Consider the following 25,599-nt stretch of genomic DNA (forward strand, 5'->3'; position numbering starts at 1 on the left):
TAATGATTCTTTCAAATGAATTATTATCTTTTCCTTATTTAGAATAATCGATTCACTTTTAATCAAAATATCTTTGTAAATTTCTACCAACAAAAATGTTGTGTTATTTGATGACTCTAAAAAAGGGGACAAAATTCGATATAACATTATTATAAATAAAGATAAGGGAATTTAATTAGGACATTTGAAGCTTGATAAATACCAGTACTTGATACGTACATCATTTATGAGAATTTCAAAACAAAATAAATGGTCGGAAAAATTCATTGAAGAAAAAAGAAGAAAAGACACATTAAATAAAAAAAAAAACTAAATTAATCCATCCACATTTTTTCCCCATTATGTCACTCCGGCGAAGTAGGCATTAGAAGATCTTTGTGTTTTGTTTTGTTGCCATTGAATTTTTTCAAAGCACAAAGCAAACCAAACGCGAGTGACGTCAGCAGGCACCGGTTATTTCGGGAGAGAAGAAGAGAAGCGATGGAAAGAAGCAAAGACAAAATCAGAAAGAAAAGGAGCAACAAAACAAAACTACTATTACCAAAGTAAATAAAATAATAAATTTAATGACGCGGTTTTAGTTTAGTTTAGTAGCTTCTTCACTTCAGTTTCTTACCATTTGTGTTTTTCTCTGTTTCTCTTCTCACTTCACTGCACGTTTTTCTTCACTCTTTCTCTCTCTTACATGCCGGAGTTTCCTCTCTCTCCGGAGAATAATATAAAAACCCTAAACCTTCGCTTTGGTGCTACACTCATCAGATCTACACTACAACTTCCAAGTTCAAGCATTATGTGTCACTAGCGATGTCCAATTCCGATCCCAAAACGAGACCCCGTCCGGGACCGTGGCCGCCGGCGCCGGCGCCGGTCGTCAAGGCAATGCCGCCTGCTTCATGGGCCAAGAAAACGGGCTTCAAGCCCAAGTTCTCCGGCGAGGCCAATGCCAGCGACTCGGGCCAGATAAGCCTGCAGCCCAAGCCCAGGGAGCCCGACACAAACGTGGATCTCGAAGCGGGTCGGGCCAGGGATCCGGCGAATGGTGTGGCCCACCAGAACAAGGTTCCGCCGCTTCCACCTTCCAAGGATCAGCTCGTGAAGAAGCGAAGGGACCCCGACGGCCTCCCCAAGAGCTCCGTTCCTAGTACCAATGGCCAAGCCACTGCGGAGCCTCCACCGCCGCCGCCTCCGCGGAGGACGGCGAGGCACGAGGAAGTTGTGGACGCGCCGCCGCAGGACGACGACGATTTCGTGTCGAGGCATTCGCATATGAAGTATGAGCTCAGAGATTCACCTGGTTTAGGTGAGAATATGAATAAAGATATATGCTTTCTTTGAAGTTGAAAATTTTGATGTAAAGTTTAATTTATGAGCTAATTTTTTTATTTTTTTTGTATGGATGGTTTAGTTCCCATTGGTGTGTACGGTATTCAACATTACTTATCGATATTGGGTTCGTTGATTCTCATTCCGCTCGTTATAGTTCCGGCAATGGGAGGCTCTCATGTGAGTGACTATGTTTGGATTAATAAACTTCTCCATAAGCACTTAAAGGAGAAGAAAATAAGAATGTAAAATGAATGAATATTGTTTTTTACCTTAGGTTAAATTAACATATGCATCTCAGCTTTTGGAGAAGTTAGATGAGAGAACTTCTACCAAAGTTAAGTGTATAAGTTGATTTTTTAAGTTATGAGAAAATACTTTCTTATTTTCTTCTCTTATAAGTATTTAAAAAGTTTATACAAACAGGACCTAACTGAATTTTTATTTATTTATTTTGGTGAATTTATTAAGTGGGTATTCTTATCTGATGTGTGTGTGGGTGTAGGAGGATACTTGTTCGGTGATTTCGACTGTGCTCTTTGTATCTGGAGTGACTACACTGTTGCATACAAGTTTTGGGTCGAGGTTGCCCTTGATACAAGGGCCTTCTTTTGTTTATCTGGCTCCGGTGTTGGCCATCATCAACTCCCCCGAATTTCAAGGATTAAATGGAAATGTGTGTTTTTCTTCTCATTTCTTTTTGTTTCGGTTGATGTTTCTGTTGTTAGTTATTTGTAATATGTCATTGGCTTTTGTATTATCTATATGGTGAGGTTTTTGATGGGGTAATTGATACTAAGACTGATGATGATTTTTTTTTTTTTTTGTATCAATTTTCAGAAATTCAAACATATAATGAAGGAGCTGCAAGGGGCTATAATTATTGGATCGGCTTTTCAAACTTTTCTTGGATATTCTGGACTTATGTCACTGTTAGTAAGGTATGATTGTGGGATTTTTTATACCCGTTTATTTGTCTTGTTTTTTAGTACACATTTCACTGTTTCATCACAATAACGCAGCATTTATTCTTGTGCATTGATTGAGGCAATTTATAATGTAGTGGTAACTGCTATAGTTTGAGAGATACTGGTAGAATATTTGTAGGAGACAATGCTGGGAAGAAGAATAATGAGAATAGGAACAATAGGGAAATTTAATATTGCATAAACGCTAGTACTTTAAAATATTGCATATGTTGGTGTTGTTTATTTTAATTTGACTTTTTGAAAGGAAATGGTGTTTCTCTTTCACTATTAATTAAAGTTGTTCTCTAGTAATTAATACCCACAATCATTGGTTGGATTAATGTATGTATGAATAGCTTTATGTTACCCTCTAGGAATTCAATTTTAAGAACCTGAGCTTATTCATACATGAAAATGTGCTGTTTTAAATGGTTAAACATAGCGTGTTCGATATAATTTTTGCACATCATTTCTCATGGTTCCTTCCCACTTGTTATGTCTATAATTCCTCTTGGTTTATTTTTAGACATTGCATAGCCAGTTCTGATGCTTCCATTCATTCTAATTTGTGTGCAGTGGGCATTAATTTTTTTTCTATTTCTTCCACTATGTAATAATAGTAAAAACTGTTGATGAATCATTGCTTAGACTGAGGATTTATATGGGTTATATTGAAAAATTGTGCAAAATTAATTACATATGAAACTGGCTATTTGTGGAAGGTTTGGAGTCCACTCCACACACCTAAAAGTTTCTTCCTAACACAGTTAGTAGACCTCCATCCTCTCACTCAAGTATTCAGAATGCATACGTGTCATAGGTTAGAATAAATTTTTGCAATGAAATAAGCTGTATTTTCCCCCTATTTTGGCAAGTGTCAACTCTTGCTTTAGCCTGCTGTAATGAGTGTCTTTAACAGTGGCATGCGGTGGGTTGAGATCATATTTTTTTAACTTCACTGGGTACTTTTTCTTGTGGATATGGTGGTATTAACCTTTCAATACCCCTGACCTACCAACTTTACCTTTCCTCTTGATTAAATGACTATATATAGCATAGTGTTTGAGTTGTCTGAAATAAAAATATTGCGTGTCGTATCTGAATTTTCAGGTTGATCAATCCTGTGGTTGTATCCCCAACTATTGCTGCAGTAGGACTTTCATTTTACAGTTATGGTTTTCCGCTAGTTGGTACATGTCTGGAGATTGGTGCAGTGCAGATCTTAGTGGTTATTGTTTTTTCTCTTGTAAGTTTGTTGAATTCAAGTTCCCACTGTTTATGGATGGATCATTGCACTGTACTGACATGCTTAATCTTTTCTTTCTTGCTTTCTGCAGTATCTTCGTAAAATATCTGTTCTTGGACACCGCATATTTCTAATATATGCAGTAAGTTAAATGTTACAATATTCTTCTGAGTTACTCTTCAGAATTGAACATAATTGATTTTCTGTTTAGTGATTTTTTTTCTTCTCCTAACTGCCAGGTTCCTTTGGGTCTGGCAATTACATGGGCAGTTGCTTTCTTGCTGACTGAAGCTGGAGCCTACAACTACAAAGGGTGTGACATAAATATACCTGCCTCAAATATGGTTTCTGAGCACTGCAGAAAGCATGTCTCAAGGATGAAGTATTGTCGAGTTGATACTTCTAATGCATTGAAATCATCCCCGTGGTTTAGATTTCCTTATCCATTACAATGGGGTACTCCTGTCTTTCACTGGAAAATGGCTCTTGTGATGTGCGTGGTTTCCTTGATCTCATCTGTGGATTCGGTTAGCTTCTTGTCTTTTTTTTTTAAAAAAAAACTGTTCCCTGGACTGTTTCTTTTTATTTGTTTATCTTCACTCTGAATATGTTGAAAATTTAACTTCATTGTATTCAGTCGGAAAATCTGACCATCTATTTGGTTTCTTGCCATCTTTTTAATGTGCTAGCAAATATTATATGTGAAAAGCTGTTCTCTTTCTTGCATGATACAAACTCTAAGCGAAATAATGATTTGTACCTAACAAAACTAAATATGCTTAATATATGATGTCTTGACTTGTATGCTGAAGTAAGAAACTTGAATATTTTGATTGCAACCTTTGACATTGAAAGGTAAAAATGGTAAAAACTTAAGAGACTGGAGGTATAGGCATATATAGTCTATCAGATCCAAAGTTAGAAATAACGGTTGTCGTCTTGTTTTGTTGTTTTCACCTGATGACATTCGTAATTTTTTTTTTCCCTATTTTCTGCTTCCGTTGTAATTTGTAAGTAAATAACATCTGTAATGGTAATGCAGTATGGGTTCTACCTTAGTTAGGAAATCAAAGCATTGATGGCAGATTGCGTAATCGCTAAAGTAAAATTTCAACACTACAAAAATCCGTTGTGATTTTATTTTTTGAAGATATTGTCTAGACAAGTGAGAAAACAGCATTTATCTGAGATTAACCATATAATATATCAAAATTGAAATCATATTTTCATGATTTTTTTTTTCTTTACACAGGATTATATAATCAGTGTTGTTGATATTCATTTTGTTTTAAACTTTGTAGGTTGGTTCGTATCATGCATCTTCATTATTGGTAGCATCCAGACCTCCAACTCCCGGAGTTCTTAGTCGAGGAATTGGTTTGGAAGGTCTTTCTAGTGTCTTGGCTGGTCTCTGGGGAACTGGAACAGGTTCTACTACCTTAACCGAAAATGTTCATACAATTGCTGTCACTAAAATGGGAAGCCGCAGAGCAATTCAATTGGGTGCATGCTTTCTGATTGTGTTGTCTCTCGTGGGTAAGTGTCTAGTGTCTTTCTTTTCTTGCATCTACCTTTATCAGTCTATCTTGTGATGAATAGCCACTGGACAGAAGTACATTTATTATGAGACTATTTAGATGAAAAACCATTCAGTGTAATATATCCTTTTTTTTCCCTTTTGGAAGTATAGAACAATTAGCAAATATGACATAATCTCTAGCACCAGGCCTTTCTGAAGAATTGGAGTTGGTAGACCAATTCTTTTCATCAAACTTGTTTGTGGCATCCTAGTGAATCCTTAGTTTTAATTATTGTCCATAGTGATTTGAAATGCTGAACTGTGATGGTTACATCACTTTGTACTCATCAGGTTTTAGAAGCATATTGTTGTGGGGAATGTTTGGTTTTTAGAGTCTTTCTCATGTCTCTATTGCAATTTGTACTCAACTGTAGAATTTTTCATGCAAATAAAAACATGTTTAATTTTACTTGTACTGGACAGGTAAGGTTGGAGGGTTCATTGCTTCAATTCCCGAAGTAATGGTTGCTGGTCTCCTATGCTTTATGTGGGCAATGCTTGCAGCATTGGGCTTGTCTAATCTACGTTATAGTGAGGCCGGAAGCTCTCGCAACATCATCATAATTGGGTTATCATTGTTTTTCTCTCTTTCCATACCTGCCTACTTTCAACAATATGGCATCTCTCCAAATTCCAACTTGTCGGTTCCAAGTTATTTCCAACCCTACATTGTAGCTTCTCATGGGCCTTTCCGCAGCAAATATGGAGGGGTATGCCTTTTACTATTGTGCTGGATTTTGATGGCATCATTTTGTGTGATTGAAATTTGTTCATTACTATATGACTTAAAACAGAAATTTCGAAAAAAAAAACCCACTTTCGTGTGTTAGTGTGGTGTGGCTATGAAAAGCAGGTTATGGCATATTTATCTCCATTATTTTGTAAATGAATAGAAACTACCTTTATATTCAATGTGGCATGGGTAGTTGCTTGGATGTGTTAGTTTTTAAGATCAATTGTTTACCTAGTTTTCATGAATACTTACGCTTGTGTAAGCAGCATCTTCTGTGATAGAATCCTGCATGTTATTTCATGGTTGCTAAATTGTAAGTGCTGCATAGTGCTTCTCAATAACTACTATATATATATGACATAATAACTTCATGATGCAGTGTACTAGCGCTAATAATAAATATACGAGTATTGGGGAGTCATCATAACCTCATAACGTGGTTTCCTTTTTAATTTATAGCACTTGAATGCTGGCTACTTCCATTTTAAAGAGAAAATATAATACTGTTGGTTTACATGTCAGGCTTTTCTAAACAACACTTGTAAACCTGTTTCCTTTTGCAGTTAAACTATTTCCTGAACACAATCTTTTCACTACACATGGTGGTAGCTTTTCTTGTTGCTGTTATCTTGGATAATACTGTGCCTGGCAGCAAGCAGGAACGTGGGGTTTACGTTTGGTCAGAACCTGAGGTTGCTAGAAGGGAGCCTGCTGTTGCTAATGACTATGAGTTACCCTTGAGAGTTGGTAAGATTTTCAGATGGGTGAAGTGGGTTGGTCTGTGAATGACAAAAAAGAGTTTTATTGGCTGAATGAACATTTTCAGTTTATTGGATGTTATCAACCGCCAAGATAGCATTCTAAGTCTGGATTCACATCATGGGCGCTCAATCATGAGTAGTATAGTTAGTTGGTCATGTTACAGAGATAATTTGTGTAAATTGAAAATCCGGAGGGAGGGGTTTATTTGTGTTATAATTTATTAGATTAGCATGTATTTAGTTTTGATTCATTCAAAATCTCCACATGGAGGTTTTCTTCCTTGCTTTTAAGGCGGCATTTGACAAATCTTCGTGGTTATGTATATATATATATATATACACATTATACCTGCTCAATCGGGATTAGAAAGTTTTTGTTCAATATATTTATATTTATTCCGATCCACCTACCATCTTTGGCACCTAGCTGTTGTATATTAGTTGCATACCTTGAATCTAGTTTTTGTTTTGATTCCTATATTGACCATAAAAAAACTAATCAATCATCAATATTAGCTTATGCCATTGTACTCTTTCTATGCAGTGAAATCCTTGAATTATTATTACAATCTACAATCTTTTTACGTCCTTGAATCCTTGAAATAAAGTCGTTGTAGGTGTTAGTGCAAGATGGTCCCATTTCCCGCGAAGTAACAGCACGGTAGAATTAGCAAACGGGATGCACAAGTCGTAGTCTTAGCAATCCTTGTCAACCAATTACTATAGTATAGAGAACCCGCTTCTACAACAGTTTTTTTCTTTTTCTTTTTCGAAAGCAGTTATTACAATTAATGTGTAGGGGAGATATAAGGTTTTGGGAAAGGGTGAAGGGATTTGATACCAATTCCTTTGGATGCCTTGAAGACTGAGGAGGACATGTCTTCGTACCAAAGGCTTGAAAATGACTTTACTTTGCCATAGTAGAAAAGGTAAAATGGTTACGGTTTGTCACTTGATCGATTTTAGATTATTCACTTGGCTTTTAGTGCATATATGTAGAAGCCGTAATGGATTGGTACCTACAAAATATGGGCATTGATATAAACACTAGACAGAATCAGAATATAGATATTACAGTATAACTAACGGAATTTAAATTGTTTTAGGAAAATGGTTAATGTACACTAATTTCTGGGGTGTATTATGGACTATGGATATAGAAAGAAAGAAAAATAGAAAAAAGTGATAAATGATATAAAGAAAAACAAAGAAAAGTAAAGATAGACACAAGTAATAAGTGGTTTGACACTGTTTTAGTAGTATTTAGTAATATATATTAATAATAATTCATTCTTCTATTAGCATTTAAATATCAAGTGGTTCTATACAAGTATTTGATATGTACAAATACTGTACTAGTAATTCAATTCTCAAATCTTCAATGTTAATTAATTGGGATTCCATATAAATTAGTGTAAACTATGGATAATTTAAAGTTTACTTGCGACGATGGAATGTAACGGTACGTAATATCATTTAATTTTTTACTTAAATATTTTTTTAGTCGTGTAATTTTATGTTTTTTATTTTTAATTATTGTAAAAAAAAATTGTGTTTAGTCCTTGCATAGTTGCGTCTTTTTGGTTTACATCCTTCCATCCATGCTCCATCCATATCCGTTAAAAAAAAATATACATGGCATCATGAGATTTTTGTCCATATGTAACGCAGATGTTGCATGTCCCAATATGAAATTTTAATAACAAAATACTAATGTTTTGCTTATTTTACAAATTTAGAAAGTTAAAATATTTTTCTTTTTAAAAACGCAGAGACATCATAAGTTGATTTTAGAAGGTGAAATGAGCTATTTGATTCTTTATCTTATTTTTTTGTTTAATTTAATTTTTTGTTTTTTTTAGAAAGTTCAAAACTTAATCCTTTAACCCACGTAATATTAAGGCCATTAATAGGATAAAGGTGTGAATGACTAAAAATTATGACAAAATACAAGTGTTTTTTTCTTTGGCTGCAACAACCATGGAAACTGACCATTTTCTTCACACCACACTCTTTGGAAGCAAGAGTATCGGGGTTGCTCATAATCTCTTTCTCATCAGAACATTATTGTGGAGGCACCATTGGTGTGCGAAGATAGTGAATTCCGGTAATGAAGATGTAGAAGCCCAACTTCCTCACAGACATAGTAGGCATAGCAAGGGGCACACCCGGATCCATCATTCAGCCTTAGATTCGAATTGGCAAATGAATTTACACTAAATCCACTACTACATTTTACTCATTGCATAAACTCCAAAACCAATCCACGACATCAGCAACATCAGTAGACAATAGTAGCAGTAAATTTTTGTTTCCTTCTCCATTTTCAACTTCAGGTTTTCAATTTTCTTTTACCACATTTCCATCATGAGATTTGAACACCCACAACTACCAACAACTACATATCCAGAGCCACATAAAAAAAGGAGGGAGGGGGAGTATTGTTTTGTAACCTTTGCTGCTTAATGTTAGTATTGCATTTAGAAAATTTTAACACAGTCCGCAACCAGTAATTCCTTCTTGGAATCTCGAAAGGTGTGGAAAAATGTTTAATCCTCTGAAAATGATCTCTACAAAAAAGCAAAAAAATCAAAGACTACTTCTATTGAATATCAACAAGCTATTAAATGAGCAATGAATAACATAGGCAGGATTTTAAAAATTTATTTTTCCTCTTCCAGATCAATTCTCACCATCACTATTGCTTGGTCTTCACTTCATGGTTAACACTTAACAGAACAACTCCTGGAAATCCCACAAGATATATTGTATCCATTTCCCATCTCTTTTACACCTTGGCCACGGTCTCGGTCCTCCTCCAAGTTATATTTTGACTAGTATGGATTAAGAGGAACCCGATATAAAATTATGTTAACACAAGATTATATATCCAAATTTAATATAATAACAGATAAAATTTGTTTAACTTTATTTATTGAAATAAGTATTTATTTTAATAAAATAAGTAATTTTTTTATGTTTAAGTGTGTTTGTCTAAATTGTTTTTAATTAAAAATAATAATTTTTATACTTATTTTAAGAAATAAGTTATATATATATATATATATATATTTAAAAATATTATATAAAAAATACTTTTTTGTTTTTTATTTTAAACAAACCTACTCAATATTCATAGGAAAAAAGTGTGGTTGACTCAAAAAAAAGAAAAAGGAAAAAAGTGTGGTCGTCACTCGTTAACTAATTGCAATTACGCGCAGATGCTACGCGGCAGCCACGCACGTGTTCCACCTATGACTTAACTATTAAAAAAATCCTTGATTTTCAGCATGCAATCAACCGTGATGTTCATTATAAAATATTTTTTGGATGGGTATTTACACATGCAAATTTCAAGATATGAATATATATACTTGAGATCAGTTGAAGTGCGTTTGTATTCCTTTTCGTATGCGACTTTCCAGTTAGCAAGGAGAAGGTCAATTTCATTTTATTTTTTTCAGAAAAAAAAAATGTCAAAAAAATGAAAAACGGATTATACTCTACGACTTCTAATTTTTATTTGGTCATAATCATATAATTGGAGTTTAAAAACGAAATAGGCACAATATGCACGTGGCATCTAAGTAGTAGTTGTCAAATGTCAATCAAGTAAGTTAAGGAGCCCGCCTATATTTGCTGCAAATTGTTTTATATTTTTTAAATACTTTATAATTTTATTTTAATACAAATTATAATTAAAATTAATTTAGATGTATTTTTACTTGTTAGAAAATTATGAGCTTAATTTTTTCTAACTTTAAAACAAACAAACCCTTGCTTACATTCACATATATTTTAGAAAATATATTATACAAATTAAATTTATTCATTGAAGTATCAAATAATTTTAAAAAACTATAAAAAGTCGTAGATATGATCTATTCACTGAAAACTTTTAATTTGACATTTGGATTAATAAATTTTATATATCTAGGGTTATTGAAAAGAGTAATGCAATGAAGAGTTTTTTTTCCCCTTTAGTAACTTCATTTTCTTTCTCTCTCTCTCTCTGGATATAACTCTTTCTTTCTTTTGACTGGAAGATATATATCAATCTTAATATACTCAATATATATGTTTTCTTGACATTGCATCATTGCTTGTAAAAAAAAAAATTGACATTGCGTCATTAAGTTGGCAATATAAGCCGATAACTTAGTTTTACATTTTATCCTTTCCCACACGCACACACAGAAAACTAAAACTACTTGAACTTACAAGTTTAAGGTGTTTGACATAAGAAAATTAGTCTTAGAAGAAAATAGTGCGCATAATGGTTAGCAAGTCATACACTACTATTATGTAAGTGTGAAGAATAATTTAAAATTCTTATATAATATTTTTTTAATAAATCCTCTGATTTAATTTATTGACTTAAAAGAATATTGAAGATTTTTATATTTTCAAAACATTAAATCTATTGTTTTTGTAAATTACTTGTTAATGAAGTCAAGAAATAAAAATATACATGAGGGAAGGAATTGCTTTAGCTAGCTCATGCGCACAAATGCACAATATCTATCTTGAAGGTTACTTGAAGGGTTTTTTTTTTTTTTTTTTTTTTTTTTTGCACAGCCAACAAATTTCAATTTTATTAAGATAGAGTGAAGAAGGCACAAGAAGTGATCTTCACTCAGAATATTACAAGACAGTGAATGCCCCTGCATAGGGACCAATTACATGGCATTAGCAAAATAATGTTCGAAGGGTTGAAAACTAATTAAACTACATTTGTAAACTTTGATGATTGCCACATGGAAAGATAGATGGATTATGGATCATGGATGTCTTTCGGCTCTGCACTTGACCAGTACAAAGAGGTGTAGTTGTGGGTTTGAATTTTCTCAAATTAATGTATCATTACCCACTTTCTGCACTGTTAATTTTGCGCTCTAATTAGTTATTTCAAATGCATAAATGAACGATCGATGTATAACAAAAGTAATTCACACAGGGAGTAATTAATTATTCATTAATTTCATGAGTAGCTGAGGTTCTTTTTGTAATGTTAAAAAAAGAAGGAAAAAACACTCAACCATGCATGTTCTAACAACTGTAAAGAACGTAAAAAAAGAAAAAAATAACTGTAAAGAAATTGATGAATATTAGTTTTTCTTATTATATATTCTGCTATCTTCCTTATTGTTTTAGAAGGAAAAGTATGCCGATAGAAAGGCTGAAATTTTAGTTTTAAAAACCCACAAAATGTGATCAATAAAAATGCGTTCTCTCATATCTTTCCAAATAAAAAATATATATAACAATGTATTCTTTAATATTTTTTGTTATAAATTAAAACTTATTAAAAAATTAACAGCAAAGAAAACAATTAGTATATCATAGGTACAAGGCTTACCCGAACCCTTACTAAAGAAAGTCAACCCAAAGGTTATTTTGTATTTACATATATGTCAGCATAAATATAAATAACCTAGGCTTGACAGATAAAACTAGAACCATGTTTTCTCCAGCAAAACATATTATGCTACCATACCAATATGGCAATATACAGTATATTCCCAGACCTACCTCATGAAATTTATATTCACTATATCCACCTCTTGAAATACCATGTTTAAAATTTATTAAATAACGTGACTTCCTTTCCTTATAAATGAGAGCTTCACTCATCATTTTATGATTAAGAAAGTTTAAATAATAACCCCCCCACCCCCATATAAGAATAATTATATGATAACACCTAAGCCACAAAACTTGATGAGCTTAGTCATTGTCGTAATTATAGCATGAATTCATTATTGTTCCCCGTTCCGCCATTTACATTAAGCCAGGTGATTATAGTGGTATGAAAATTCAATAAAAATCATAAGAATTGAATTTTCATAGCTAAAATTTAATACTTATAATATCACTTATTTATTCGCATATTTACTAAGTGACGTGAACACTCATGCAGTCATACACAATAATAACATTTTCCTTTTAACTTTCTCTATTTTTTTCATAAAACTCTTTTAATGATTTTTTTTATAATTAAACAAAGAAAAACAAAGACTGGCCACATATAAGAATATATTTAATTAACAGCCGAAGACTACAACTCTCATTTAGAAGCATATGAACTATTAAAATGGAATTTAAATGTCTTAATAGAGTTTTTTTTATACACATAATTATAAAATAACTATAATCAATATATTACAGATACTCAACATGATGTCACACCTTTCAAGTTTCCAATGAGATCAAACTCTGCGTCAAAAAAAAAAAAAAAAAGAGATCAAACTCATAATTACTATGGCAATTATTTTTTGACAGAGAATTTACTATGGCAATTATTAATCCACAATATAAACATATAGTAAAATGTATGTTAATTAATTATGGGTTGCGTGAGATCTAAAGCTATTGGTTGAGTAATTGCTTAATGCCTACAAATCATAAAAAATGCTATTCATAAATTTTACTTGTTATTAACTAAAGTAATACTTTTTATTATAAACATTTTTTTTTCACTTTTTTTGTCTCCTTGAAATTTTAAACTTTTTATTAACATAATAATTACATTCTATTTATGTAAAGATATTTATTTATAAAAAAAACAAACATTTATTATATACAATGTACATACTTTTTTGGTAATGATACAATATATGTACATACTAAAATACTAAGTTTGTATTAAAGCGTAAGTCACATTGAGAAAAAAAAATCTAAATTTGTCTAAACTAGCTAGGGATATGATATGATCAATTAAAACTTATTTCAATTAAAAAAGGAATTCCATCTTCCTCTGTATGTGCATACGTGGTTTTAGGTGTTTAAAACAACTCTGAGATTTCCAAATAAATAAATTCAAACGTGGGTTTCACACTGGAGGATAACAATTAATTGTAGGTTCAATGAGTGAAGCCATGAAAACACCAACAATCCAAGGGAGATTCATAAATTCAATCACGGAAGTTCAGTTTTAAAAGAAAAATAGACCCAGAGAAAACTCATCACTATTATATATATTAACCAATCAAAAAGGTAAAGCATCTTGTAGCATTTTCGTTTTCGGTACAGATATTGTTTATACTATTGTATATTATTCATCAGACGCGTGTCCTGTTTCCCCTGCCATATTTTACGTGTATAGCTTAATATATACAACACAGTATATACTTATGAAAATAAAATGTCAAATATGCATAAAATGTTGGTTTTGTTTCCAACTGTGCATACCTGGCGCACGAAAAGCAAAAATACACATGCCATTCTTTTCAGACGCCAATACATAGCAAACACGTATACCAGTTTGACAGTTTCGATTTATGTTGTCGCATTTTTTGTATGAACATATTCAGAAGGATAATACTTGTAAAATTCGTGTTCACAGACTTTTTATATACTAATTTCGCTTCAAATAACTATTTTTTTTTTGTCATTTTTGTGAAAGCAACAAAAGTAGCAGAAAACTCCATCGCCATTACGACATTACGTACCCACCACAAGAAGGTGTGCAAAATGTGCTCACAGTGCTTCCGTTTAGGTCAAGACTCAAGAGTGCCAAACTTGTTACATTTCCATGAATCGTGGGTACAGGCCTTCTCTACATAAATTGGGGGTATTGTTTTTATTAGAAATGATTAGACTCAACCCAATAAGTTAGTTCTGGAAAGACATTTACTTAAGTTTTATAAAAAGTAGCTTAGTTAAACATTTAATCCTTCACGAGCACATTCAAGATTAGATATATATACAGTAATAGAGGTGATCGACTTAACATTGAAATGAAATAAATTTAATCACTATATCAATAGATTAGATATATAAAAGTGAGTGGCACGAGCAATTAAAAATCTAAAAAAATCTTTTAAAATATTACTCATGAGGCTATTTTTTTATATGAATTTTATTTTGTTTAGGTTATCTTTTAATTCAAATATTAGTTGAGTTTCATAATTTTCACATGAGTAAATTTAATGGACATGTTTTATGCATTGAATCAATAAAAAATGTTCAACATTATTGTATCTCATTTGAAAACAATCAATTTTTAAAAAAGGATCGACTTACTATGAAATAATTACTTAAGAAATTATTTTACAATTTTTAATAAATAAGAGACTAAATTATAAATTAAAATGAAGTTAAGAAATGAAGTGAGTAATTTGGTCTAATATTAATTGGCGTGAGATGTTTTTTTGTCTCTGCGTGAGATGTCGTAATAACCTTCTCTACATCAATTTTATAAATTCAACCAAACAATGATTTTTATATTATTATTTTTAATTAAATAAATATATAAATTATTTTATCACATAATTATTTCAAATTTAAAAGTTATAATACATCAATGATTAAGTAATTTAGTTATCTTTGTAGAGAAGCTAAAAGTATTAAGTGTTGTTAAATTGATAAAAAAAATAATTATTAAATAATTGATAATTTGGATATATACTTATTTTGGTCGTGAAAGTATGAGACGATAACAAATTGATATCTGAAAAATAAAAATATTAAATTTAGTCTCTCAATATGAAAAAATGTGACAAATTAATTATATCGTTAAATTTGTAATATTATTTTACCATCAAATTAAAATATTAAATGATCAATTTTATAATAAGTTGTATTTTTCAATCAATTTTTCATTAATTTGTGAATTTTAGAGACTAACTTATAGTTAAGTTATTACAATTTTTATATATTTAATGATTAAATTTAAATTTTACATTTTTTATCAAAAATTAATTTATCACCGTCTTATATCTTTAAGAACTAAAACACATATTTATGTTGATATTTTTTATTATATGTCTTATCTTCCTCAAAGAGAAAGTGAAAAGTTCTTAATTATAAATTTATAATAGTTACAAAATTTATGAATTATTTAATTTATATTCCCTCCATTCTGCTGTATTTGACGTTTTAACATCAAATTTATTTTAAATTAGTTATCATTTTATAAAATCAATGAACCATTAAATAAGTGAGTAGTTGTTACTCTAAATTAGATGATATAAAGTCTAATTAATTAGAAAGAGAAAGAATATAACAAGAAATGGCATAATATATTTTATGAAATTCAAATTAGAAGGAAAAAACAATTTAACCAAATTTTAATGCAAATTTTTCCATGTGGTCATCTTAGAAGATTTCAAATCTTTAGCCGGCCAATTTTAAGGCTCACTGTCGGTTGTGTCTTTTGAAGTCAGCAATAGCCAATAATCACTTGTTCAGTTCTGGACAATCAAGTTTTTTTTTTTTTTTTTTGTCAATTGTTACTTTATACGTTATTTAGGAATTATACATATTACACGACAATGTAATAAAGAGAAATATACTTAGAATAATAATTTTGTACAACAAAATATATAATTAAGAAAGAGAAAGAAATGAAGGAGAAAAAATTGTATTTAAATTGTAATAAACGATAACACAGAAGAGAAAGATATATAAAAAATTAGTTTGTCTAATAGATGATTCAATTGAAGAGATATATACATAAAATTAGTCTGTCTAATATATATAGTAAGTTTGCATTCAAACAATAAAGAGTTTTTTTTTCCTGTAACAAAAAAAAGTAGAGTTTTTTCTTTCTGAAGCCAATTAAGAGTTCATGTAACATTAAAATTTATAACTTAAAGGGAAAAAGAGATTCATACTAAAATAATTATATTGTCTTGAAATATGTTTTTTCACTTTTTTTACTTTTACTTTAAAATATAGAAAAAAATGTTATGTATTAAGTGTAATTTTTTTTACATAATCATCTAATCATAATCCACCATGTATAATAATTTCGTAAACTTTTTAAAATACTTAATTTATATGTGATTTATGATTGGAGAGCTGTGTACAAGTGTAAAATTTTTACACCAATATATAGAAATTAAACTCTAAAATATATTCTCTTTTCCCAAAGATTAATGAGTTACATTTTATTTTTAAAATATAATTAAATCATTTAATAACAGTCAATAATTTATAATAGAAATTTTAATGATGTATTCTTCATTCCCCAACATATTATTTTAAACACATTATTTATTATTAATTTTTGGTAATCACAAAATTATTTGAATTTCACTTCTAGAATAGTTCATCATGGATGAATTGTATTGATTTTGAGGAAAAAATCAGTTGCTCCAGTCACTTTTATTTTATTCATCAGCCATCAAAATGACGTGATTTTAAAATTCAATCTAACTATTTTGATTTCAATTATATTATTAGTTTTCATTTTTGTTTCTCAAAAGAACAAGCAAACCCTCTCAAATCTATACAAATTAAAATAACCATATTAAATGAAAGAGTTTTTAGGTACTATTTTTTAGCAAAAGTGTTTTAAAATATTTTTTTAAAAAAAAACTATCATCTCTTTTAATCTATCATTTTTATCTTTATTTTTAAACAAAATTTCAATATTTTTTAAATATCAATAGCTAAAATAACCTTATATTAAAATATAAATCGTTTATCATAGATTTATTCTTTGAATGTTTATAAATTAAGCTTACATTAATTAATAGAAATTAAAGATATACACCCTTAACTACTTAATCAAATAAATTTATTTTGAAGGTATAAAATAGTCAAAGGGATATTGTTAGTGATACTTATATAATAATAACATTGGTGTATTGGTGTTACAGCAAATACCCAAAAAAATATTGGTGTCCGAGTCCATTTGACTTGACTATGAGTCTATGATCCAATCTTTTATTCTTTTAGATGCTCTAATTGGCAAGGTTGTGGGGAGACAATTCTTCTGGGAGAAATTTAGTTGTATTCCAAAATGACTAGGTTGTTATAAAAAAAAGTTATAATTTAAGAGTTTTTTTCAATTAATAAAATAACAACCTTGAAGATAAGATGTAATTTGTACATTATGGTTATGATTATGGTAGATAAAATTAATTAAAAGTTAGAAATTGGATAGCGAAACACTAATTTATTAAGTTACAAGTATTTGATAAAATTACTTGTTGAAGTAACTGAAAAATATAAAATAATAAAAAAATAAAATAATAATTTATTTAAAAGAGGGCATAAGAAAAATTAATAAATATATTAAGAATAGAAGTGAAAAAAAGTATAAAAAATAAGGAGTTGATGTTTTAAAAAATGTTAGTTAAATAAAAAATGATAGAAACTACTAAAAAAAACTTGTTTATCAAATAATTAAACAAGTTTTTTTATTAATAAAAAAAACTAAAAACAAACTAAAATATCTTATCAAACATGATTATATTTATTTATACTATTTATAGGCACCCATAATTAAAGTATATTAAGACATATGAATAACATTTATCAATTTCAAACATCTCGTTTGATGTGTAATTAAAGTTGATCCAAAGATATGCTCCTTTAAATTCCAATCTTGCATACAAAAGGATTATCCAAAATTCCCGTATAACTATTTTTATTTTATTAATATTACTATTTAAATAGATTGTTTATTAGGTTTTTGATTTTTTTACTATCTTAAAACCTAACTTTTTAATCACAAACTTTTAAAAAAATAACAGTCTAATTTATTTAATAAATAAGTTTGATTTGACTTAAATTTAACTAATGTTAAACCATGAGTCTCCGTATAAAAATTAGCCTATTATCCAACTATTTACCATTCTGGTTGCAAAGCCTAACATCAATACATGGAAAAGCATGAATGAGGAAAAGCTTAATTTTAAAAGAGTTGTTTACATATACAAATCTGATATTGTCATTATTAAGTTGTACATGACTCATTAAAAAGTTTGACATTAAGTTAGCTATTTCATTTAAGTTAATTTTTAAGTTCTAAAATCAGATTCTTCATTATTTCCTAAAGCTGTTTACATACATAAATGTAACATCAGCTAATTGGAGTATTTAGGTTCAAGTTCTAAAATTAGATTTTTCTTTATTTTTCTGAATTGATGACAAGATGATGAAAACTCGTATAATTATTTCTTAGATCCAAATTTATTAACAAAGAAAATAAATATTTACTTTTTCTTGTAAAATTTAAAGTTTAGTTCTGAAATCAAGTGTCCATTTATTTTCCTAAACTTACGAGGGATAATAGAAACTTGAGTACATAATTTTGTCTAGCTTCCTTGAAAATTATTCCCCTCCATTAAAACTATATAACTCTGTTTTCCTTTTGCAAATAGATTCAAGTTATAAAATATCATTCTTGTTTATTTTCAAAAATACTTACGAGTTAATAAAAAGAGATCTACCGATTAAAAAAAAGTAACATTATATTTATATATTTCCAGGGTTTTCTATAGGAATTTTGGGACCTAGGTGTCATCTTGATATTACATATGTATATTAACTTTTTATTTTTTTTTAATTTTAAAATTATTTATTAAAATTTTATAATCAAACAATTCTATTATTTAACTCTCAATATATACTATGATTAAATTATTCAATTTTATCTTATAATATTGTTCATTTTAGATAAGAGTTAAATAATTAATTTTTTTTTGCATGCACAAAATGGTACAAACACACACCAACATTGCACGCACATGCAATGGATAATTGGTTAGTTTTTTTTAATTCTATTATTCCTTATTAATGAATAACTTTCATCATGTGAAAAATTTAATTGATATTGTATCATTTTCAATAATATAAATAAATCAACAAAATTCCAAATATAATTTTTTTATGCATACAAAAAAAATTCTTCCAACATTTACCTGCAATACAATTTAGTTATATGTAAAACAAATAATTAAAAAATCTTAGGCCTAAGGCAGTCTAGATGAACTAACATTGTACCAAACATTGTATATTTCTAAAAATCCTCATGCTGTTTTATCAAGAAAATATTAAATACAAAAAAAATTAATATTCTAAAATATAAAATAAATTTAATTCTTACCATACAAAAAAGTAAAAAAAATAGCATAAAAGAGTAAAATATATTATCTTTTGGATTTAATTTTAGTTATCAAGAAAATAATTATTTATTATCCAATATGAAATTTAAAATTTTGTTCCGACACTCAATTCACACTATTTCCCCCAAATGAAAAGATAATCGAGACACTCCTTAACTAGCAATGATTTCACAGCCTTACAACCTATCCTTATGTTTCATACAATTATCATTAGTTACTCATTTGTTCTATTCATTTTTTTTTCATAAGAAAATCATAATATTCCTACACATAATACTGTTATATAATTTTTTGGGTTAAATCCCCACCATAACATCCACAGAGGTGTATACGTTATAGAAATTTCCTGAAAAAAAAAAAACAGTTAATTATACTTTTTACCTCCAAAATTTCACATTTTCATGAATTTGTTTAAAAATAATATTTTTGTTACAAATTTCACCTGTTAATTTATTAAAATTCATGTTTTGTTGTTTTAAAAAATATCATTAAATTGTTTTAGGTGTGAGTTGTGATAATTTAAAATAAAAATCTTCACAAAATTATCTTAATTGCGATGTTTTTTTTTTTTTCTCGTCAAAACAAAAATTATATTATTTTATAAATAAGAAGACATGATTTAAAAAGAATCACAAGATTGTAAGAATTGAGGAAAAAAAGTACTAATTAAGAAAAAAAAAATTTAAAACATCTAAGTTGAAGTGAAGGCTATAAAAAAGAAAACGTCGTTAAAGGAGGCATAAAATAATAATAAAAAAATACTTAAAAGAAATAGGTTTATCAATGTAAGATAAATAAAAATATGAAAAGATAGGAGGGTAGGTGTGAGATTGACCAAACGACCTCTCTTTATTACTCTTTTGTTCACACTCTCAACTCCCATTAATATATAAATCCCTTAACCACCCCTTTTCTCTCTCAGCTTGAGGTTCCCTTCTCCAAAGAGAAAGAACAGCAAGCAATCGTTACCCATTACCTATTTCACTTTCTTTCCACACCACTCTCATCCTATATCTCTTTCTTCCTTATTCCTCTGTCAAGCCACTCGATAATATGCAGAGTCTTTCACCACCTACTTCCAACGCGCTCAATTTGAAGCATGTTTTTCGCCCGCGACTTGGCGCGTCAAGCCGAATCTCTGTCAAATGCGCTTTTGGGTTTGAGCCGGTGAGCTACGGAGTCGGCTCCAGCCGAGCCGATTGGCAGAGCTCCTGCGCCATCTTAGCCAGCAAGGTCGTTTCTCAGGAACAACCCTCCGCTGACCAGAACAGCGGCACCACCGACCACATCGCCGCCGTCAACGGTCACAAAGCCGCCGTCAGCGACTTCCAACTCGTTCCAATTGGAAACCTAGCAGAGGCCAACAACAAGCCGCTCCCGCCGAAGCCGCTCACGATCTCCGACCTCTCGCCGGCCCCGATGCACGGCTCCAAGCTCCGCGTCGCGTACCAAGGCGTTCCCGGCGCGTACTCTGAAGCCGCTGCCGGCAAGGCCTATCCGAACTGCGAGGCCATTCCGTGCGACCAGTTCGAGGTGGCGTTCCAGGCGGTGGAGCTCTGGATCGCCGATCGGGCGGTTTTACCGGTTGAAAACTCACTCGGCGGTTCGATCCACCGGAACTACGATCTCCTCCTCCGCCACCGCCTTCACATAGTTGGCGAGGTCCAGCTCCCGGTCCATCACTGCCTCCTCGCTCTCCCCGGCGTCCGAAAGGAGTTCCTCACGCGCGTGATTTCGCATCCGCAGGCACTCGCGCAGTGCGAGCACACTCTCACCAAACTCGGCCTGAACGTGGCGCGCGAGGCCGTGGACGACACCGCCGGCGCTGCCGAGTTCGTCGCCAGCAACAATCTCCGCGACACCGCCGCCATCGCGAGCGCACGCGCGGCGGAGCTCTACGGCCTGAACGTGATGGCGGACGGAATCCAAGACGATCCGAGCAACGTCACGCGGTTTGTGATGCTCGCGAGAGAGCCTATCATCCCGCGCACGGACCGTCCTTTCAAGACGAGCATTGTTTTCGCACACGACAAAGGAACTTCGGTGCTTTTCAAAGTGCTTTCCGCGTTCGCGTTTCGCAACATCAGTTTGACGAAGATCGAGTCGCGGCCGCACCGGAACCGTCCGATTAGGCTGGTGGATGACGCGAACGTTGGAACCGCGAAGCACTTTGAGTACTTGTTCTACGTTGATTTTGAGGCTTCCATGGCTGAGGTTAGGGCACAGAACGCGTTGGCAGAGGTGCAGGAATTCACGTCTTTCTTGCGAGTGTTAGGGAGTTACCCTATGGACATGACACCCTGGACACCTTCCTCCCGGGGAGACTAGCATCGTCTTTTTCCCCTCTTGCCAAAACCATGTATTAAATGTGTCATATGAATTCTGAATTTTGTGAATAAAAAAAAAACAAAAACTGATTATTTAATTATCTCTTTCTTACACTCTTGCACCATATATTTCCATTGGTGTTGTTCTTGTATCTCTGTATTGTTTTTAAATTTTAGGATTATGCAATGAATTATTTAGAATTAAGAGATGAAGAGAATACGTTGATATTGTACGCAGAGGCTGAAGAATTAGATACGTGGTAGTGTGATATAAGCTAGAACGGGTAGTTGGCTTAATTTAAATGCCTTTGTAATAATTGGCTGTACACTGAAATGACCACTTTGGTTGGTGAATACTTAAGTTTTTCTATATGAAAAAAGTGTACACAGAGAGATATTCATCCAACCTTGTCCTTTTCTTTTCTTTTTTGGTCATTGTCGTAGTCATATTGTTGCTATGGCTCTTTCGTAAGTTCTCGAATTTTCTCTCAAGTTTTTCAATACAAAATATGCTTAAATGGCTCGTTTAATGGGAAGTGCTAGACTGGGAGTAATTACAACGTTATTTGTTAGCGTGAAAATTGTGATGTTTTCAAATGTTTCAGCTTCTTTAGATGTTTTTTTAAAGTCTTTTTGAGAAATATCTTCATGCAATTTTTTTTATGAGATATGATATATCTAGAATAATTCTTACAAAAATTTATATAATATTATTTTATATGTTTATTTTTTTTATCATATCATTTACTACATTTTAATTTTTTTTTTCTCTTCTCACTTTTTTCCTTTTCTCTCTAAGATGTACAAGTATAATTTTTTCATTTTTTATTATCAGATCTGTCGGGCCTCAAAAATTAGCAACCAAAGTTGCAGAGTCAACTAGTGTCTTTTTTGAGTTTTTTTTTTCATTGCTAGTAAATTTTTAAATTCGAGCAAAAAAGAAATACATAATTGCTCATGCTTGGTTTATTTTGCAAGAGCAAAGAATATCCTCAGATACTATAGCCTGATAACATTTTTTGGATTGCATGATGAGAAAGAGGCCTTAGATTTTATTATGATGTAAAAGTGTAACGAACATGCGGAAATGAGATTATCATTGTGGACCATGGCATCAACTAGACAACAAATCTGCTGAGGCAGCTCATGAAAATGGCCCCTTTTTTTTCCTGCTGAGAGATGCTTCATGCCATCGTAGGCCTTAATTAAGTTCATCAAAATTAAGTTGAAATTCGAAATTTGTTGGTGCTTTGAGGAGAGGGATACAAGGTTCTTCCCCTCAAGCTCAAGTCTCAAGGGATTGAGAAATTTAAGTTTTGGGTTTGCTGCGTGTCAGAGGAGGAAGGATTTTTAATTCCATAAATAAACTTTATGGATGAACTATATATACTTTTTGAACTTACTAACATTTAAGGGGTTTATTGTGCATGAAATAGATTAAAGGTAAATTGTACTCCTATTTGTATTTTGATCTTTACTACCAAACCTAAAACTAACTCTTTACTATTAAGTTCACAATCCCAACTAACCCTTTTCAGAGCCCGCATTAGTGTTAGTGACGACAAAAGCAAAGAGGAAATTATAATTATTATTGCTTGGCCCACGCTGATTTCGGTGCATAATTTGCAAATTTGTTCCTCTTTAACAAGTTTGTGCAGTAAAACAGGTGGGGGAAGTGGGCCACATGCACTACAACTTGCACGCATGAAAGCGAAATGTTGAATATTACCCCGAAATAACTAGTGTCCTCTATGCAATTGGTTTTAATTATTGCAGAACTTGAATTAATGAATGACTAAGCTTCAAAATAAAGAGTAAGGAACCTCTTCTCAATGCTCACCAACCCAAGGGTGTAAGATGTCACACAATTTCTCAATTCAAGGTTGATTGCTAAAGCAAGCACAAGTCAAAACTTGAAGTGCACAATGACTTGTCTTCCGTGGTTGGTCATTATTTGTTTCTTAACTTTGCACCAACCCCAGAATGTTAATAATAAATTATGACATCATCATTCCATGAATTCTCTCTCTGCTTTTTTAGGGAATTTGTCTTTGGTATATAGAGCTCTTTGTTTATTCTTTTGGGGTGTTTAATTTAGACTTTGTTTTTTTATTTGAAGACATCACAGCAAAACTAGTTACGGAAATTTCACGAAGTATTTGCAAATGGGCTATCCTGAAAGGTGAGTTATTCTTTCAAGTCATGAAGTCATGCACGCATTGGATACATAGGGGTAGAACTTAGAAGTTCAAACCCCGTCCTTAACATTTCTTACCTATATCCTCTTTCCAATGAAATGAGTTTTTAGCTGAACAAAAAGAAAACACACACACACACACCAAAAGTACAATTATGCCAATTTTTAATCGTTATTGCTCTAATATCAAGAGATTAGCTAGACTTCCTAGGCTATATACATGACATGGAAGACAAATTTGCCTATGCTTTTTTGAGTGGGGCTAATTAATGTGTTGTTATGTAGTACTAGTAGAAGGTGATGATAAAAAATGGTACTACTTACTACTCTATGGTTTTGTTTTTCTGTTCTGGATTTGAGGGATCGAGTTCTTATTGAGAAAGAGGGTTTGGTGAAAGGTGTGTGCGTGTGGCTAGTGGTAGGTGAGAGCGTGCCTTTGTTATTTTCCTTTTATTGTTTTGTGGCTGATACTCCATACCATTAATCACCGACGTTTCCATTACCTCTAACGTTAACCGATGCGCTGTCTTCACTCCTTATTGGTTGCCCTTTTCTCGTTGCAATTTTATTTTATTTTTCATTTGTGGCTGCTTTTGTGATGTAGTGCGTGGATCTTCCATGTGCACTGAGGATTTTATTTTTTATTTTTTTATAATTCGAACGTGACACTAATCAAATGATTCGGTACCAAGAGAATCTAACTTGTTTAATTTATCAATGTGTAACTGTTATAAATTTTTTAAATAATATCTTCAATTTCTGTGGAAGGAAAAAAATAAAATGATTCTGTGGATGGCAGTGTTCCATCAATGGATATATAACTCCTGAAATGAAACTAATTATGCTCCACTCAAATGAATTTTGCTCAACTTCACTGTTCTGTTTAAGATCAATGTGTTTGGGTTTCCTCTGAAACTTTCTAATGTGTGGATGGCTAAATTTCATAGGAAAATGTGAGGCATTTCTTTACAGGTTACAAATTATACAGTCTTTTTTATGAGAAATTCTCAATTTCTTTCTTGTTAAAAGTTTTTTTTTTTATCTCAACCTTTATTACAGAAATAACAAAAGCTAACAAAACTTCCAACAGGTACAGGAGTGTCATTTCAAAGAACACTATAAGAAAGAATGTAGCTACTTTGGAGCACGAGATTTTTCCTTCAGAAGACAAGAAAGGAAGGATAAAAAAGGCATATGCGTAAAATATTATAGCAAATTCGGAAGGATGTAGATTTTTAGCGACTAGAGACCATAAGAATTGATATTGACTTAAAATAAGAAAACAAGTGTGAATGTGTGATTGTCATGTAATGTTAGAGATAATTGGTGGAGAGTGAAATGCACTTATAGTACTTGCAATAATGCGGAATTTATATTTTTACCCGAATGAAAGATTTTATTTCTCTCTTGAGAAGATATTTAAGAGCATACAATTCATTGTTTTTTGCACTCTATTTGAGACTTAATTATGACTTTTACTTTTTTTTAATGTTAAATATTAAATGAGTTGCTCAATTGAATATGAAAAAAAATATTTTTTTATTATTTAAAACGGATTAAGTTACAAGTAACACCATGCCATTCTTGTAAAAAAAAAAAGTAACA

General features: G+C 31.5%; 2 protein-coding genes and 1 long non-coding RNA gene across 4 annotated transcripts; all 3 read left to right on the forward strand.

Moving 5' to 3' along the window:
* Positions 1 to 590: 590 nt before the first annotated feature.
* Positions 591 to 7,023, forward strand: LOC114377350 (nucleobase-ascorbate transporter 12-like). Its single transcript, XM_028335824.1, has 10 exons — positions 591 to 1,300; positions 1,406 to 1,503; positions 1,829 to 1,999; positions 2,164 to 2,264; positions 3,402 to 3,537; positions 3,629 to 3,679; positions 3,777 to 4,064; positions 4,839 to 5,073; positions 5,540 to 5,826; positions 6,413 to 7,023. Exons 1-10 carry the CDS (start codon positions 805 to 807, stop codon positions 6,632 to 6,634), a joined length of 2,085 nt encoding a protein of 694 aa, XP_028191625.1. The 5' UTR covers positions 591 to 804; the 3' UTR covers positions 6,635 to 7,023.
* A 13,317-nt stretch (positions 7,024 to 20,340) lies between these two features.
* LOC114376259 (arogenate dehydratase/prephenate dehydratase 6, chloroplastic-like) lies at positions 20,341 to 22,182 on the forward strand. Its single transcript, XM_028334281.1, has one exon. It carries the CDS (start codon positions 20,524 to 20,526, stop codon positions 21,796 to 21,798), a length of 1,275 nt encoding a protein of 424 aa, XP_028190082.1. The 5' UTR covers positions 20,341 to 20,523; the 3' UTR covers positions 21,799 to 22,182.
* A 429-nt stretch (positions 22,183 to 22,611) lies between these two features.
* Positions 22,612 to 25,437, forward strand: LOC114375730. Of its 2 annotated transcripts, XR_003658830.1 has the most exons (3): positions 22,612 to 23,739; positions 23,917 to 23,979; positions 25,085 to 25,437. It is a non-coding gene; the product is annotated as an uncharacterized LOC114375730 (long non-coding RNA). The 2 variants fall into 2 exon arrangements; XR_003658829.1 differs by having other exon boundaries at positions 22,612 to 23,979.
* The last annotated feature ends 162 nt before the right edge of the window (positions 25,438 to 25,599 follow it).

Source organism: Glycine soja, chromosome 11 (assembly GCF_004193775.1).
Source record: "Glycine soja cultivar W05 chromosome 11, ASM419377v2, whole genome shotgun sequence".
Taxonomy (NCBI): domain Eukaryota; kingdom Viridiplantae; phylum Streptophyta; class Magnoliopsida; order Fabales; family Fabaceae; genus Glycine; species Glycine soja.

Coding starts and splice junctions, on each gene's coding strand:
- LOC114377350 (XM_028335824.1), top strand. CDS start 805: ATGTCCAATTCCGATCCCAAAACGAGACCCCGTCCGGGACCGTGGCCG. Junction 1,301..1,405: donor CAGAGATTCACCTGGTTTAG/GTGAGAATATGA, acceptor TGGATGGTTTAG/TTCCCATTGGTGTGTACGGT. Junction 5,074..5,539: donor GATTGTGTTGTCTCTCGTGG/GTAAGTGTCTAG, acceptor TGTACTGGACAG/GTAAGGTTGGAGGGTTCATT.
- LOC114376259 (XM_028334281.1), top strand. CDS start 20,524: ATGCAGAGTCTTTCACCACCTACTTCCAACGCGCTCAATTTGAAGCAT.